Source organism: Xiphias gladius, chromosome 5 (assembly GCF_016859285.1).
Source record: "Xiphias gladius isolate SHS-SW01 ecotype Sanya breed wild chromosome 5, ASM1685928v1, whole genome shotgun sequence".
NCBI lineage: Eukaryota > Metazoa > Chordata > Actinopteri > Istiophoriformes > Xiphiidae > Xiphias > Xiphias gladius.
The window spans coordinates 13389605-13407453 of NC_053404.1; the positions used below are offsets into that span (position 1 = coordinate 13389605).

A 17849-nucleotide genomic window follows, 5' to 3' on the forward strand; every position below is an offset into this window, starting at 1 on the left:
ACTAAGACAAATTAGATTTTCTATAAATTTTCATGTGAATTCTTTCCATTTATGTTTGTCTTCAAACTAACCCACCGTATTTCGCTACTCCTTAGCCTGAGACTCCATTCACAAATTACTGTATTGACCTTCCCCATTCATATCATAACTATGTTTTTCTTCCAGATCTGCATTAAAAATGACTTACATTTTCAAAGTCTAATGACGTACCTGTTCATCAAATCAGTTAGTGTGAAGGACAGTGGCACATATACCTGCAGGAGTCCAAAAAACAAAACTAAGTCTGTTTACATTCATGTCCAGGGTTAGTGGAGCTAATTTAAAACTGTTATCAATGAATAATTCTGAATTATTCTTGTTCTCTCTAATATTTAAGCTCATTTGTATATATACTAATTTTATTCTTGTGTTGCCTCAGCTGAAGGTTTCCTCTCTGTCCAGTTGGATAAGAGCAAAGTTTTACCTTCTCAGAATGCATCTACCTCCTGTTTGCAAGCCAGTGTCTCCTACCACCCTGTTCTCCAGCACTGTTCCTGGGAGGCTCCTGATCAAACTATGACTAAATGCATCAAAGACAAATGGGTAACAAAACACAGGTAATTCCATGAAGTGATGCTTCTGGAGCTCAACCATATCAACCAATGAACCTCTAAAAATGTTACAAAAGGTTGTCAGCATGTAGAAATGTACAAAACACATGGGCCTTTTCATTAGCAATAATAGACAACTACTATTGGTAAATATTATCATAAGATATGAGGTATATAATTTAAAGAGGCATGACATTTGGATGCTTTCAACTAATAACACTGTTTTCTCAGGACTGTGAAGCTATGTGATCCACTCAAATCAGGAGATTACAAGTTACACTTGGAGGCTGGAGGGCAAAAAGAAACAATGACTATATCATTGTGTGTTGCTGGTAAGAGGGATTAATCGTATGTCTGGTATGTCTTTAACATTGTAACCTCTGCACAATTATATCACATTTAAGACTTATTTTGAAGTTATATTTTAAATAGTGCAAAGCTTATTATCCACTGATTTTTGTTTCAGACACACCAAAGTTCCTTTTTCAGGTTAACAAAACTGATAATACCCTCACCGTTGAGACTGTGAGTCTTGTGCCAGCAAATTATACCTGGATGTTTTGTTCTTCACCCAATGGCAGGTATGATAACTGTTAGAGATGCTCAGGTAAGAGGGCATTGTAGCCCTGACGTGAATACACACACACACACACACACACACACACACACACACACACACACACACACACACACTCAGATTCGGATTTTTCAAGTCCCCGCTTTTTGTTTTCACTGCAGTTGTGAAACTGATTCTTCCTGGAACGAGATCCCAGACACCTTTCAAACAGACCGTGATGTCTTCTGTAACAAAACAATCAAGAGCTCACTGAGAAGAGAACAAGCAAGTGGACACCTTTTAAGGTTTTGCCTTACAAACTCAGTAGGCTCCTGGTGTCACTACTCAATATACCACCCACCGTCACACCAGGCCTCCAGAGGTAGCAAGATCTCTTTCACATTACAAAATTATTAAATGTCATTTCCTTGGTTTTTGAAGACATTTAATGTCATTAGAAACTGTTCTTTATACATCTCTGTTTTCAGGTGCTCAATATACTGCTAATGACAGCTTGATGGTGCTGAAAGTAAGCAGTTTCCTCCTGCTTCTGGCTTTGGCAGTAGTCACTGTGGTGCTCATTTACTTTGTCAAAAAGAAGGTATATATTATGCATCGGCACACACACACACACACACACACACACATATGCGAAAATACATGAAAGCACAGACACGTGAAGACATAACTGCAGCTCCTTTTGCTTCCAATAGAAACCCCAGTATGAGCCCCAGCTTCAGATCATCCAAATGGTTGGACCCAATGACAATGATTACATCTACATCAACTTCAACGACTTTGAATACGACCTGAAATGGGAGTTTCCCAGGGAGAACCTGGAACTGGGTATGAATTATACTACACATGAGACACGATAACACACTTCAGTGTTTGAAGAAGTACTCAGATCCTTTACTCAAGTAAAAATACCAATCCAATAATGTAAAAACTCTGTATATAAAACCCTACCTAAGTAAAAGTACAAAAGTATTATAGGCCAAATTTACTTTCAGTACTAAAAGTAAAGGTATAACATTAGCAGAAAATCAACCTCCTTAACTGATATATTAAATTGTTAATAATGATGCATCAGTGTGTAAGCAGCATTTTTTGTTGTAGTGGGTCAAAGTGGAGTTAGTTTTACCTATTTATTTATAACTAGGTAATTTAATCCAGTGTTCAGAAAATAAATGTGAGGGGTTCTAAGATTATTGATGAGACAAAAGGATTGTCAGATTTTTCTCTCATCTTTCATTTTATGCGAAATTTTGGAGAGTTTTAGCTCTTTTGGCCTTGAGCGTTTTTTTAAATGAGACCACTAGAGAAGTTTAGAGTGTAAATCACTCCTTGGTAGAACTACTATGAACTCACTGACAACTGAAGATTGACAAGGGGTCCGAACTAGGAAGTTTCTTTTGTTGTAAGGGGTCAAAAGACAAAAAAGTTGGGAATCACTGGTTTAATCTTTAACAATGCATTTTTAAAAGCCTGTCCAAGGTTTTTTATTTAAAAATTTTAATCTGAAAAGCAACTACAAGAGTAGAAGTATAAATTTGCACGAAATGGAAAAACTCAAATTAAGTACAAGTACCTCAAAACTAAACTCAAGTACACTATTTGAGTAAATGCATATAACTGCATTCCACCACTTCCATACCTTTTTTATGTTTTTGTTCCAAGTTTCATTTTAATGTGCCAATAAAGTTACACTCACCTGCAAGGTCAATGTGAAGAGAATTGAAACTAATTAATGCACAGGGTTTTTCTTCTGTCATTTGCAGGTGAAGAACTTGGATCTGGGGCTTTTGGCATGGTGGTCCAAGCTATAGCCTATGGCATCAGCCAGCCTGGCGTTTCCCAGCAGGTGGCTGTCAAGATGCTTAAAGGTGATTGTTTCATATATTTATTCCATGAGTGAAATGCAAAATGTTATGGGGGTCGATTCAGTGGCTGATGTGGTGGTTGACTCTGCAGAGAAACACCAGACAGTGGAGAAGGAGGCACTGATGTCAGAGCTCAAGATGCTGACTCATATCGGTCACCACACCAACATTGTTAACTTGCTTGGGGCATGCACAGACTCAGGTACATTTACCACTGCTAATTACACACATGCACAACAAATGTGTTTACACTCATTGCACCTGATTTTATCATAATTAAGCGGGTGGGTTTTCTCAGATGGCACGATATACTGTAACTAGTACCATGATTTCAGATGATCTTAAGGGTGAATTTAGCATACAGTAACTGTGGGTAAGTCATGATGTAATCAGTTCAAATCCTGCAGAGGACATTCCTCAGAAGACGTGAACTGATTGCTAACACTAATTATTATTTGTTTTCCCCATTTAGGACCCGTATACCTGATTTTCCAGTACTGCTGTTATGGAGACCTGCTGAACTACCTTAAGGTTAACAGTGAGCGCTACCACAAGTCTGTGACGGATGCTTTCAACAAGGACCGCTTCAGCAGCCTTTACCACAACCTGCAGCCTAAGAGTAGCAATAGGTGGGGACATAGGAAAATGAAAAAACAGGAGGAGCAATATTGGGCATAGTTTAGCAAAGAGGTCAACACAGGATAGATCAAACATAAAGAATAGTTTCTATATAGGTACAGATATATTTGTAAAATTATTCTGTTGGAAGTTAACATTACAATATCATTCATATCATGTTTTTGTTTTCACAGTGAGCTTCAAACAACAGTGGACAATTATGTGCCCATGTATCGTGCCACCACCAGGGGGCAGGAGGACATCAACCTCCTCGCCCTCAACTCCGGTAACATGGACGGTTATGAAGGTTAGAAAATGCCATCTAAAGACAAGAGAACATACATGTCGTCAACAGATAAACTAAAATATTAACATGAAGAGTTCATCAAAGTGCAAATGGGATCGGCATGGGAAGAGAATAACAGATCCTTCTGATCTGTGTTGATCCTAACTCATCTCTTTCTATCTGCAAACCCAGAGATCTATGAAAACCGAGATGATCAGGCAGATGACCTGCAAGCCCTGACCTTTGATGACCTGCTTAGCTTTGCCTTCCAAGTGGCCAAGGGCATGGAGTTCCTCTCCTCCAAGAATGTAAGAGACAAACGGGCCACACGATGGACACTGTCAACATTTACATCTGCCAACCGCTAACCCTCTACAAAAACACAAATGTTCCTTTATGTTTCCCATATTTTAATAATACACAACATCACCACAGATGATATAATTAGTCAATAAATAGATTATTGGATCAAAAAAATTAACAACTTTTTTGATAATAGATTAACTGTTAAGGTCATTTGAAGCAAAAATACCAAACAATCCCTAGTTCCAGCTTCTCAATTGTAAGGATTTGCTTTTTTTATTTGTATTATTTGATATTACATTTATAATCTGGGGGTTTTATACTGTTGATCAATTTTGATTGGCATTATCAAATAAATTTTTTGCATTTGAGAGACCCAACAATCAATCTAGAAAATGATTGGCAGATTAATTGATAATAAAATAATTCATAGTTGCAGCACTACACACCACACTTTTTTTAATAAAAAGAAACTGCTCGTTTTTCAAAGAGAGATACTTTATTTTCCCAATATGCATATATTCTTAAACATACACAGTGTTGGATTATAGATTAGATATAGATATAAAAAAAAATTTTAAAACTTACCTGACCTATTATATCTCCAACTGTTGGTCTGTTTTAGCCAGATTTTTTTATGGACATTATAACACATAAATGTAAAACTGTTGTCACATGCTGTCAGTGCCCAAACTTCCAAAACAAAGTTCAAATAGTACATCAATAAATTGACACAAAAGCACAAAATGTTTAAATTCAAATGTCAAAATACAGTTATGGATTTAGTCTTGGTGGATTATGTGTGGTGTGATAGAATATCACACCACAATATACTGACAACCGGTCCTGTGTATCTGCAGTGTATCCACCGAGACCTGGCAGCTCGAAATGTGTTAGTGACAAAGGGCAGACTGGTGAAAATTGGTGACTTTGGGCTGGCCCGGGACATCGACAACGACTGCAACTACGTTGTGAGAGGAAATGTATGTGAAATGATAACACGGATGCTTGTTTTACATCATTTTTTTTTGCTAAATCCTGTCTGTCTTGTATCACTTCTCACAAATGATGTGGTTGACATGGCTTTGCTGTCCTTCAGGTGCGTTTACCAGTGAAGTGGATGGCACCAGAGAGCATCTTTCAAGGGATGTACACCATGAAGAGTGACATCTGGGCTTATGGCATTCTGCTTTGGGAGATCTTCTCACTTGGTATCGCTTTCACAGACAAGTACTCTCCATGACCAGTATATTTTAAATCATTCCCTCCACAATACTAAATATTAAACCTGCTTTTACTTGTGGGTTTCAGGTGTCACTCCGTATCCCGGGATGAAGGTGGATCACACGTTCTATTCGATGATTGAGAGAGGATTTAAGATGGAGTGTCCATACTATGCCAATGAGTCTGTGTAGGTGTCTTCAGTCTCCATGCAAGCTTCATATTTCTCCAGTAAAAGGACACAGTATTTGACACTGTAAATCACTGCACACCATCATGATAGTTAATATTTTAATCATTTTCACAACGAAGGGGGGACAGTAAGAAACAACACCAGACACTATAAATACGCATGCTGATGGATGCTGATGTAGGTTTTTACTGCTATAGATTATACCTGGACTAAACAATTTTTAAGTATTTGTACTTTAGTATTTCAATTTTATACTTCTACTTTACTACAGTTCAGAGGGAAATGTACTATTTACTGCACTAAGATTATTTAGTTCTTTTAATACAAAAAAAGTTTTTTTGCAGTGCAGTAAGAATATTCCAGCCTGTTTTCGATGCAAATCAATTTGTTTGTTAAAATTAAGTTTCAGTTGTCATAAGTGTAATGCAACAATGCACCTTGCTTAAAGATAAAGCCAGGTCCTTAGACAGGTTCATATGAATTAGAAACAGGTTAAGCTAACTGCACTAGCAGATTTTTTCACTTCACTTCACTTTTCACTTACTTTTGATACTTTAATCAGATTTTGCTGAGAATACTTCTGTATTATTAAATGCAGGACTTTCACTTGCAATGGAGAATTGTAACATTGTTGTATTGGTATTTTTACTTAAGTAAAAAATCTGAATACTTCTTCCACCACTGTCTTGCAGACCAAACACATACAGTAGTCCAGCTGCCCTTGATCTCTAGATATCATGGATAACTGAATATCTTCACAAACCTTAGGTCTTTCCAGTCACCACAGCCATATATAAATCTTCTCTTTGTCTGTCTTTCTTCTCCAGGTATGGGATGATGTGTAAGTGCTGGGCCCTGGATCCCTGCAGCCGCCCTTCTTTCTCCAAACTAGTGTCCTTTATGTGTGACCAGCTGACAGAAAGAGAGGAGAAGGTAGGCTTGTACAGCAAGGTCAACATTTTTTGTGTAGAATCTACTCAAACACATTTTTAGAAATAGTCTATTTGAAGCGCAGTTTTAGCCTTTCCCTTCCGCCAGTGGACAGAGAATGTAGGTTCTGTATCTGATCAATAGGTGGCATTATTACCTGTTTTGTTTTCATTTTCTAACCAACCTACTTCCTCTTTCAGCTCTACCACAACATGCTCGACCAGACCTCCAGCGACTATCAGAATGCACCAGCCATTTTGGTAATTTCCGCCTTGACAAAACAGGATGAGAACAAGACACAGTTAGCCAATGACTACTGTTTAACCCATGCAACTGAAGTGAGCAAAGCAGAAATGTCTGACTCAGACACTGTTACCGAGGAGAAACTTCTGAAACCTTCTGATAGGGAGTGATCACCTATCATTGAATGCATGTTGATGTTCAAACCATTTTATCTGTATTTGAAAACAGTTTATAAAACATTCCACTCATAATAATCTCAAGAGTTACAGTGGAATGCACTTGTTTTATATTTTAATAAAATATTGTCAGCATTTTTAGAATTATGGGTGGGTTTAAATAATAAAATATGTAACATGTATTTAACATAGTTTCACATAATGTTATACATAACAGAACATTATGTATATGGCTAGCTACTATATGGCAGCAACCCTTTGCCGTAAAATATTGTTAAATATTGTGATGTTATGGATTTTGTTTTGTTCTTGTTCTTCTATCAGCAGCTATAACAAGCAGTTTAAAGCCCAATTTTGTATACATTTATATATTTTGTTAACCCAGCTTTTATATTTTTTTACATTGTTTTGACAAGTTTAAGCATTATACCTGCAATAAAATGTACTTTACATTTTAAATGAAACACTTGTGATTGTAATGTATGTAGGTCAGTCGTTTTCAAATGATTTGGCTTTTTGGCCTGTGTCCCCTTTAAATGAAGCCATGTGTATGTGTGACCCCTCATTATGTCTCAACTGTCAACAACTCATCCAAAGACTGATTTTCCCTTCTCCAGATTGTTTTATTTGAGTAGTTTCTACGGGCTTTAAGAGAAATAACTATCCAGTATTTCACAATAAAAGGGCAAAGATTAAAGAAATGTGTTAATTCTAAATTTCTAGAAACTTTTTTTTTTTAAACCAATCCACTCAATCCTCTTGGTGGGGGACACAAGATGCGAGTTCCAGTTGCTGCCTTTAAGCGCTAGGTGACGCCAGAGATCAACGTTTGCACTTTGAAGAAGTCAACCTGTAACGAACATTTGACAGTTGAGCATTTGCTTGTAAACTCGCAAGTAAACTCCTTGTCTCAGCATCAGATGATTGGCAGTTGATCTGACAAATAAATGATTAACCACAGCCAGGTTTCGGGGGCTTATTCTGTGTGTCCACTAGTGCATTAACCCTTTTTGCAAAGTACTGTCCGAAGGTCAATAAGCACGGCCGGTGCAACCACTAAAAAGTGTCCCCACATAGACATGGACATCAACACAGTAAATGCTCTTCCTTACGATGATTTTGTGAATATTTTTGGCAACGTGGTGGAGAAATGTCCCATTATATTAGCTGCTGTGTGGTCGAGGCGTCCCTTTGTGAGCTTGCCTGCTTTGGAGGCTGCCATTACTGAATTCATCGATGGTCTGCCGGAATCAGGTGAGGCACAGATCTACATTTTTATAAATTGTTCGTTATATTTTGTGTTTAAGCTCTGTTGAAATTTTGGGTAACTTATTTAGCGGCTGCTGGTCCTTATAAATGGCATTTACTCTGTGCGTAAAGGCACTGATATACATTATATATATATATTTTTTTTTTTTTTTTTTTTTTTTTTAAACTGAGCGCAATAATCAGTCATTCTGTGTGTCCAGGTAAAGAGGGGATCCTCAGGTGTCACCCGGACCTCGCGGGCAGGGACCTCCATAGGGGCACATTGACCCGGGAGTCGCGCGAGGAGCAAGCACGTGCCGGGCTGGACGCGCTGGAGTCCGCGGAAGCCTCGCGCATGGCCCGGCTCAACGAGGAGTACAAAGAGCGGTTTGGGTTCCCGTTTGTCATCTGCGCCCGGATGAACGACAAGGAGAGCATCTTACGGCAGCTGTCCGAGCGCTGTCAGAACGAGCGCGTGGTGGAGAGGGCGCGCGGCATAGAGGAGGTGAAGAAGATATGCCGCCTGCGTCTCCAGAGCCTCGTGCTCCCTGACGCTCCAAAAAAAGTTATGACCCATTAATTACTGGCGTTAATATTGAATTTAGCCTGTGCCAGGTAAACCACCTGGACGTAAAGACTGCCATTGCTATCAGACCTATGCAGGTTGTGGTATTTGTTTTATTCAAAGTATGTATTATGTGTGCTCTTCATCCATCATACTGTATAATTAATTTTTTCAAACAATAAAATATGTGAAACATTGATTATGATTTTTTTCAATTTACATGATGTAAGCTTATATAAACACATGTGAACATTGATAATATTGCAAATACATTTTCCTGACAGTCATATTATGCATAAAGGTGTGTGCAACTGGTTTGTGTAGGGTTGTCTCAGCATGCCATCTGGTGTCCAAAAAAAATGTCCAAGCATGCATGGCGAAAGTAGGATGAAGAAATGTCTCTTCAGTCCACAAACGGCACACTGTGATATCCAATAAGGGGGCTTACGGTGGTCCTTCAGTGAGTTCAGGGAGATCTCAGTAAAAGGGGGGACATTAGTTAAAAAATGCCATCTCACACCCTAACTTAAGGAGAGGCTGTTTCCCTCTGTCCACTGTTAGCAGCCCAATTATGAACCGCACAGGCTTTCTGAAAATATAAATCCTCTCAAATGGCACTGCCTTGAAATATGGGCCTTGTAGCCTATTTCTATTGGGTTTCAATCTTTGCAGTATTAGTTTAGGTCGTAGTCTAGAGGATAAGTGTCTTCTGCGGGCCTATGCGGGCTCTCTGGTCCCAGAAGCGGAGAGAGAGTGACCGTGCAGCGGGGAAACGGGCGGCGTAGCGGTTAGAGGTCCGTTTGTGGAGGAGACCCCTCCCGCGGCCTCCCCCTGGTCACCAGAGGTGATGGAAGAGTCCTGGTCCGGTTCGGCCCCCCTTGCCTTCCTCCGGTCCTCCTCCTTTTTCCACTTCATGCGCCGGTTCTGGAACCAGATCTTGATGTGGCGCTCGGTGAGGCTCAGGGTCAGCGCCAGCTCCACGCGGCGAGGCCTCGAGATGTAGCGGTTGAACAGGAACTCCTTCTCGAGCTCCAGCAGCTGGGCGCGCGTGTAGGCGGTCCTCGTGCGTTTGTTTTCCTCAGTCTCTGCCATCATGTATGGCCCTAGAGACAGAACGGAAATTTAGTCCTATTCTCTTTACAAATTAGGTTGTATAAAAGGTATTTAATGGTTTATTATCAGCTTTGTTTGGACTGGATCTCCAAAAAAATACTTTTAAATTTATTTTGTTAATATTGTTCTTAATTTTTTTTTAAGTGCAAATGACCTATGTGCATTATTAAAATTGCATGGGGTTCTGACCACTCCGCAGGCTCCTGCAGAAACAACAGTACATATTTGTCTTATGATAGCCAGTAGAATAAACATTTATTCACTTGTAATGTTACGAGGAATTTACAGTCACTTCAGATTTACCAAAAATATACATCCTTGATCCGCTTGGGAAATTTTGGAAGCAACAGGTGAAATGAGGACACGCTAAAGCTGTAATATGTTCTTATGGGGGGAAAAAAAACCATTTTGTTTTTAAATCACAAAACTCACTTTGGAATGAGCTCAGTTGAGGACTGACTCCTGTAGCTTACCGATGGCCACATAATTTTATTTATTCCAAGATTAGTCTACAGTTTGCAGTTAGCCCGATTAGACATGCATCACTTGCTTAAAAATGGGGCTTTTAATATCAGCAATCAATCAGATATACTATCAATAATTACCAATATTATCACAGTGTTAAACTGATATGAGACACTGGGAAAAAAATTCCCCAAATGTCTTTTTGTGTTGATTCACACAATGAAAGTATAATTGAAAGTACGGGCTACATTTTAGGTTTTTGTTGTTGTTGTTGTTGTTGTTTTACAAATTGTTATAATTAACAGTTTAATTGTAACAATTTTTTTCGAAGGCAAAAAGCGTGTTTAGCCACTGACCGTTCAAATGCTTGTGGTCAGGGTCAGTAAAAACAACAATGGTACAAACAACAGTTTTTTCGTATGGCGTCCTTTTATTGCTTTGGACATATAGTAGTAGGCCTGTTTTAGGAAGGTTTGGCATTTTCCCACAACAGCATCTTTGGTATGGAAGCCCATTTTAATGTCATCTTAAATGTAGCCAAATTGCTTGCAGCTTATTGCAAAAATTATTTGAATCTGGGTTGAAAAAAACACAGCAATGATGTGTGCGGCATGATACATCAATCACCGAATTTTACCAAAAAAGATGTGAGCAAAAGTTGAACCAGCGTAGGATGCAATTTCACAGGAGAGGTCACTGTGGCCTACACCGATTTTAAGAGAATTTGAGAATCTTGAGAATTTGAGAATTTTCTCTGATAAATTGGTAGGTCCATTTTAGCAGAAACCTTCAGGATGTACTTTGTCTTCTCTCACGAAAACCACCGTTAGAAAGATAATTTCCACTTGTTATAAGAGAACCCCCAGTCTCAATTATAGTTGTTTTAGGACTTGGTTGGTTGTCTCAATTGTTTAGTTTTGATAAACTAAACAATTAGTTTTGATAAACTAAACAATTTGGTAACTCCGTTTAACCTGAAAACCTTCTTTCTGCGAACAATTCACTGTTAATATAAAATCCCCACAGGCGTTTTCTTCTTTTTAGGTTGCCAGTAACGGTAATTGGATGTTTTGACAGCTTATTATACTCTATAGTATCCAGGCTATATGGCTGAAGATGTGGCGATTGGTGAAACTGTTTCGTATAGACAAAACCCACATTTTTGTGACGGTAAGACCTGCTAAAAGCAAGCGCTGACCTTCCGGGCCTTTTACGAAATGACTGACAAAGGTAAACTGAAACACCCAGGATCATGTTGTTGGGAGCATGATTTCATTATAGTCTTCATTAAGACTCACTTGAAACTCACTTGTTAATGCTTCAATGTATGTTAAACTGAAGCCTTGTTTGATAAGCAGCGACAATGTACTCAACGAGAAACCCACTTTGAGACATCCCCTATTCAGATTCAGTTGGTCTCCATTCAGTGATTCTCTTTAAACAAATGTACTTTGCTGATATGTAGCTTTAGGGTTTACCTGCCCACTGTCCCTTCCAGGTGTGTGAGTGGGATTTTGTGGCTTTCATCCAGGGGAAAGGGAGGTGATATCTGCTCTGTTCCCCCGTGTCTCCATAACCTGCGGCCGGCTGGAGAGCCTGCTGCTGGAGCCCCTGTTGGTGGTGCAGCTGAGCCACACCTGGATCCTCTCGCACGGAAGGTAGACTGTAAGAAGGTGCGACGTCAGGAAGACTGGCCTGCTCCAGGGCTCCCATGGACCGCGGTGTGTAGACGGAGTGGACCTGCCTGTTCATGTAGAGGCAGGGCGGCGGGCTGTGGCTGTAGTCCTCAACCTGTGAGCTCTGGTAGGCACAGGAGTCTTTAAAAACCTGCGAGGGGTAGTAATGATCTTCCCGATTCATGGCTGCCGAGGACCCGAGGCTGTGGGACCGTTTGCGCGCACATATACCGTACCTGCGCCCTGCCCCGGCGTGGACCTTCTGCTCTACCTGCCTCTGGCGCAACCGCAAGGCCCTTACGGCTCCACACAGGTGTGTCACTCTGTCACCATGTGACTCTGCAGCGCACAAGCCATTGGTTTCACTGTTTGCTCAAAACGACAGACCTATAGCCCCCTCGGTTTCCAGGATATTCTACAGCTTGTGGGATTTTTTTCAGTAAATTTAACAGAACGGCTGCCAGCGCGTAAATCAATGTCCCTCTGTAAATACCGTAACGTTTACCTGGCATTCACCTGTTTGCCCCCACAGCAGCAACAGGATCTGTGGGAACCTGCCTCCACACATAGAAAAGGGTTATAGAGGTCCTTCTGAGTCTAGGGCGTACGACAGAAACCTGTTTCTCATGTAGGATTGCCCTCAAACAGCGTAATTGCGACAATTTATATGGATAGATCTCTTGTCTGCACTCTACGTCTGATAAATCGATATGGATGGGCGCAAACATTGGTTGACCTGCGAGATAAGAGACCTGGATGGAGAGACAGTTGTCTTGGAAACTTGGGTGACAAGCTCAACCCCCCCCCCCTTTTTTTTTTGTCTACACCTTTCTGACTCTTAAAATGTACCCATTACACTTCTGTAAATGCATCATTTAACACCATTTAACCTGTGCCGCCCCATACTCCCTGCACGACGGGCCCTTGACTATAACAAACACTGAGCTGCAGCGGTCGCTTTACCCGCCGCACTCTCGCCATGTTTGCTGGCCATTAGCCTTTAGCGGGTGTGTTCGCCCCATTAAACGCCAGCTCTCGTGGTAAACGAATTAGGTTGGAGTGAGCAGAACAGAACTCAATTAACCGGCGTGCGCATGGAGCCTATCCCCGCAACCCGCCAGCTCACCTGCGCATTTTGGAAACTTTCGAGCCTCTTGGTATATGATAGGTATAATTCGCCTATTTTTCAAGTAAACTGTACAGGACGACGGGGCTTTTACCTTGATAGTGTGTATCTATAGACTATTTACACGAAGTTCTTCAAAAGCAATTATGGCACTTTCCACGGTATCTTAATGGGGCACTCAGAGATGCAATAAAGTTCAAGTAAACCAATTCTATACAAATCACCCCCTGCACTATGCCTTAATGGTGTTTATATTTGATCATTGTTTCAAACAGGAAGGAAACAGTTAACCGCAGCTATTCTCCACTACAGTGGAGAAGGACAACGTGATTTATGAAGCATGAGGGGCGTTAAAGGCATTGTAGCCAACTTTAAAGACACAGATTTTTTTTTAAGTGATGATTTAAGCGAGGAGTAATGCAGCTTAACTCTGCTATAATAGACCTATGGGTAATCGTGACCACAGAGACTGACAGTTGCCACGTTTATAAAAAACGCTCTGGATGTGGAACAATAAAAGAGTGTAACCTTAAACACACGGACAAAGGCCAAATGGATAGGAAAGATATAAATAGCATTACAGCACTTTCAATGCTTGAGCAAATGTCCATCTGTTTCTCTAAGGCCCCGATAACCCCACTAAAACACATAGAAAAACTATAGTATTAGTAATGAAAGCTATTGTTTCTGTCACAGTCTAATTAAATATTAATTATTTCGTTATTTCATGCGGTAGACAACTTATTCGAGGACTTGGGCACCAGTAGGAGTGTCAGGGGAAAAAAATCTCCTTTGACAAACAAAACCGTTTCTGATAGCCGGTATATATAAAAAAAAAAAAAAAAAAAAAGAAAAGTTGGACGCGATAAAATGTGCTTACCCATTGGCGACAGCAGCATGGTTTATGTAAAAATTATAACCAGTGAATAATGGCAGAAGAATAGTAATGAAATTATAATTTAAATCAAACCTCCTCTTCTGTAGGTGAAACAGAATTAACTAAGCCATATATCATGTGAGAGGGGAGGACATGGAAAAAAAATTGTCAAAAGTTCTCCTTATTTCCTGAGCTACTTTATTCACTCCAATATCTGTGGAAAAAAAAGAACATTAAAACGATTTTATCCTAACCACTGGATGTGTGAGCAATTTAAGGGAATCAACTAAACCTATAATATTTTTGTAATCCAAAAAGTTAACAGTTAATTAACTAACATGGAAGACAATGTTAACCTTATTTCTGTAGGGAGCGAAAGTGTAGTATTTTTTATTAGCTGGAACAAAAAGGTTAAATCAGTGTCTTTTCTGGATCCTTCTAACATGCCTGGTGAAAAAGGACTCAAGCAGCTCTGTGAGATGTGCTGGCTGGTCAGAGAACAGTTTCCGGAGTGCCCACCTCTGTGCTCCCTGGAAAGGGATTGGCCTCAGGAAAAGCAGTGCTCCTCCCCAAAACAGAAGTGCTTAATTCATGAAGTCTGTGTGTGCTCCGTCCATCTTCCCCCTGTCTCCGTTGTCTTTGTGTCTGTAACTCCTCTCTTTGTCTTTGTCCTCTTTCTTGTCTTTATTATTCCGGCTGTCCCTGTGATCATTTGTATGTTCCGTGTGGCCTCCGTTGCTCCTACGATCTCTGGTAGGCGATCTGCTGCGGTCGCGGCTTCTGCCCGGGGTCTCGCTCCCCAGGCGCCCTCTTGTGGCGGAGTGTACGTCTCTGTGCTCACCGGTGCGCCGCTGCAGGCCGGTGGAGCGCAGGGTGTTGAGGAGGAAGCGCTTGTTGGTGCTCCGTAGGGGACACTTTAACCTGACAGAGGAGGGAACAAAGTTATTAACTCTGATATCTGACATTGATGTGTTGGATTTATCTATATGACAAGAGAAGCCATGGGAGTTGATCACTAGAATCTACTTTAGAAGGAATCAGCATACCTGTTTTTTCATTAATAAGCCATTGAGGACACGTAGGTCATGTCCCCTGCATTTGTTTCCTAAGAATCTGGAGGTTACAGCAACCTAGAGTGAGTTACACAATGGGTGTCTTATAGGTAGATTCCAGTACTTTTAGACTTAAAAACATTTTGACTACTTTTAGGCCAGCAAATAAATAAAGGATTCATCATATCATATCTCTCTTATATTATTTAAGGCTTTTAGATAAGTGTTTGTGTTAATTCATGTTAGAAAATAAAATATATGGAAAATAAATTAAAAGTTAACTGAATAAATACAATATGAAACATTTAAAAAATAAATGGGGACTTGAGTGCTTACACTGGGGGATTTGAATTCATGACCTCAGTATTTCTAAAATCCTGACCAAAGCCCTGCTATTACCAACTCTGAACTGGGAAAGACTGGTTTCCAGGACCATACACCTTCCCACTGGAATGAACTGCAACACTAAATGAAGTAAGGGATATTAATTTCTCTGAGGGACTATAAAGTTCTTCTTGGTTATATTTTTAATAGTTTTTTTGATTAGTTGTATTAGTGTGTCTGTGTGTGACGATGATTCCTTTTTGCATCTGAATTGTCTGGTTAGGATGTTGCATATATGAAATTTGTTTTCAGTTCTCTTTTGTAAGAGAGATCTTTATCTGATGGAGACTGCTTGAATAAATAAAGCTTGAGAGCAAGCCATTTAATTTGGTTTGAGTATTTAAAATTATACAATCACCAAGACAAAATGAGTAGCAAGAGTAATTAAACAATGCATTTGTCTAGGTATACTGGCAAAATAAAATATCTCCACATTTATCAATATCATTGTGATGACATTTTAGGGGGATGGCAAATAATTACACATAATAAACGTTAGTAAATGGGATATATATATATATATTTCCCTTATCTAGAACCATATAGTAGGATTAGAATATGTATACTTTAGTATAACAAACCCATTAACAGCCCTACCAAAGAACTCAAGAACAGTCATGTGATACAGTACCGACACATTGAAAACAGTTAATTATCAAACAATTTGGGCATGAAATTCATTTCTAGTTATTTAAATGCAGAATGTATTAAACACATTTTACTATAGTGTTAAGACTGTATTTAATTACACAAGAAATGGAGTGGCTAAATGTACTAGTTTTGAGCCTAAAACATTTTAGAGAACCTATCAAATCCACTTTGATTTGCAATTAAGGGATGTAAATTGTTTATTTAAAATGATTATTTCAATTCTCTGAAGAGATAATATTATGTGAAAATTCTCTTTAAAATCTTTATCACATAGCTTTTTGAATTTTGTGTGGTCCATCTCTCTGTTTGCCATTAATATTGTCGAGTCTTATTGTGAGCATGTACCATGTACCAAATATTGTAAATACATATGGACTCCAAGAAGAGTAGCTGCTCGTGTTTCACAGTAGCCCATGGGGATCTACACAAACAACTAGTTGAGAATAGAACATAGAAACAAGATAAACTGTGCACAGACTAAATCTAAACCCACCACAAGTAGGCTGTACACGCAAAGGGCAAAAAATGCCGCTGTGCAAGTACAGCTAAGCTGATAAGTAGCAGTTAAATGTCCATAAATGACAGAAGTGTGCAGGCTGATACAGATGGCCTTTAAAACAGTGCTTACCATCCTACAGGGCCCATGGTCTCTGCTCTCAACCGAGCTCTGTCAGTCTCCCTGAGGAGCTCCTCTATTGCACGCCTAGATGGATAAATAAAGAAAAACATCAAGCAATTAGGAGAAGTTGAGGACAAAGATGGCACAAAACCTCAAGGGGGAGCCAAGGGGAGAATAAATTAATTAAATGAGAAAAAACAGAGTGATGCAGAGTGCAGAAGAGAAAGTGAGCCATTAGTGAGTGAATGAGGGACAGCGGCGGTGTCCTGGTTTGACCCGAGCTGCCGAATCAGCAGGGTGTCGCACGGATTTAGCCGACCTTTAACCACAGAGCACCGGCAGCTAATGGTATCTGTTTTAGCGGCCGGGTTTCCTTACAACCAGTACACACTCACACTCGTCTTACAACACAACAAATACAACAGGTGTCGACCAAAAATATCCCTCCCTGCTGATGGACGGGTGTTAGGGTTCTGGAGGAAAACTAGCTAGAAGTGTGTGCAAACAGAAGCTGCAACTGAGGATAAAAAGAAAATTAGAACATACTTTTCCAGCTCGTTATCCTCTGCCATCGCGTCGCGATCAATTACACCATAAAACAACGTTAATTAATCTAAAATCGATGATTGTAGGTTAGTTAGCGCAACATCTTTTTTGTTTACTTCTCTGTGAGGTCCTTCCGCCGAGGACCCTGTGTTTTTGGGTGTCTTTGGCGATGCCTGATTGTTTTCAAACGCCACTGAACTTGACTACTATGCAAAAGGGATCAAAGATAGGCTTAAACGGCTTAAAAAAATGTTCATACTTTGAGTTTTGAGTTCATTGGCAAGGTCTAAATCAAACTTATGACAAACTGTGGTGGAAGAGGTATTCACCTAAATAAAAGTAGCACGGAACGGGAGTCGTGTAGCCTATCCTACTTAAGTAAATACAGGTACGAATTTTCAGCAACATGTGCTTAAAGTATCCATACTAAAACGACTCTGCATTATGCATTCATTATTGATGATGATAATATCGCAGCTGATGGATGTGGAGCTAAGTTTAACTACTTTATATACAATACTAGCTGGG

At 39.8% G+C, this 17849-nt stretch overlaps 4 protein-coding genes across 6 annotated transcripts in view; 2 read left to right on the top strand and 2 right to left on the bottom strand.

Annotated features, from left to right (window-relative positions):
- flt3 (fms related receptor tyrosine kinase 3) overlaps positions 1 to 7939 on the top strand; it is a 12250-nt gene extending 4311 nt beyond the window's left edge. Inside the window, exons 8-24 of one of the 3 annotated variants that reach the window (XM_040126568.1) lie at positions 166 to 304; positions 419 to 596; positions 822 to 922; positions 1057 to 1171; positions 1329 to 1528; positions 1605 to 1747; positions 1860 to 1992; positions 2928 to 3032; positions 3121 to 3231; positions 3502 to 3658; positions 3842 to 3954; positions 4126 to 4241; positions 5097 to 5219; positions 5336 to 5447; positions 5548 to 5647; positions 6478 to 6583; positions 6781 to 7939. In XM_040126568.1, the coding sequence (XP_039982502.1) occupies positions 166 to 304; positions 419 to 596; positions 822 to 922; positions 1057 to 1171; positions 1329 to 1528; positions 1605 to 1747; positions 1860 to 1992; positions 2928 to 3032; positions 3121 to 3231; positions 3502 to 3658; positions 3842 to 3954; positions 4126 to 4241; positions 5097 to 5219; positions 5336 to 5447; positions 5548 to 5647; positions 6478 to 6583; positions 6781 to 6993 (2265 nt within the window). In that variant the 3' untranslated portion in view covers positions 6994 to 7939. Of the gene's footprint in view, positions 1 to 165; positions 305 to 418; positions 597 to 821; positions 923 to 1056; positions 1172 to 1328; positions 1529 to 1604; positions 1748 to 1859; positions 1993 to 2927; positions 3033 to 3120; positions 3232 to 3501; positions 3659 to 3841; positions 3955 to 4125; positions 4242 to 5096; positions 5220 to 5335; positions 5467 to 5547; positions 5648 to 6477; positions 6584 to 6780 lie in introns of those variants that run through there. The other 2 variants (XM_040126569.1, XM_040126570.1) reach the window with 2 other exon arrangements.
- An 89-nt stretch (positions 7940 to 8028) lies between these two features.
- On the top strand, positions 8029 to 10774 carry urad (ureidoimidazoline (2-oxo-4-hydroxy-4-carboxy-5-) decarboxylase). Its single transcript, XM_040126574.1, has 2 exons — positions 8029 to 8253; positions 8469 to 10774. Exons 1-2 carry the CDS (start codon positions 8079 to 8081, stop codon positions 8825 to 8827), a joined length of 534 nt encoding a protein of 177 aa, XP_039982508.1. The 5' UTR covers positions 8029 to 8078; the 3' UTR covers positions 8828 to 10774.
- pdx1 (pancreatic and duodenal homeobox 1) lies at positions 8927 to 12439 on the bottom strand. The gene is made up of 2 exons (XM_040126576.1): positions 11869 to 12439; positions 8927 to 9915 (listed from the first exon to the last, which is right to left on the bottom strand). Exons 1-2 carry the CDS (start codon positions 12248 to 12250, stop codon positions 9530 to 9532), a joined length of 768 nt encoding a protein of 255 aa, XP_039982510.1. The 5' UTR covers positions 12251 to 12439; the 3' UTR covers positions 8927 to 9529.
- Positions 12440 to 14102: 1663 nt separating this feature from the next.
- Positions 14103 to 17478, bottom strand: si:ch211-140b10.6 (protein POLR1D-like). Its single transcript, XM_040126575.1, has 3 exons — positions 17322 to 17478; positions 16785 to 16859; positions 14103 to 14990 (listed from the first exon to the last, which is right to left on the bottom strand). The coding sequence occupies exons 1-3, from the start codon at positions 17345 to 17347 to the stop codon at positions 14654 to 14656; spliced, it is 438 nt and encodes a 145-aa protein (XP_039982509.1). The 5' UTR covers positions 17348 to 17478; the 3' UTR covers positions 14103 to 14653.
- Between the last annotated feature and the right edge of the window lie 371 nt (positions 17479 to 17849).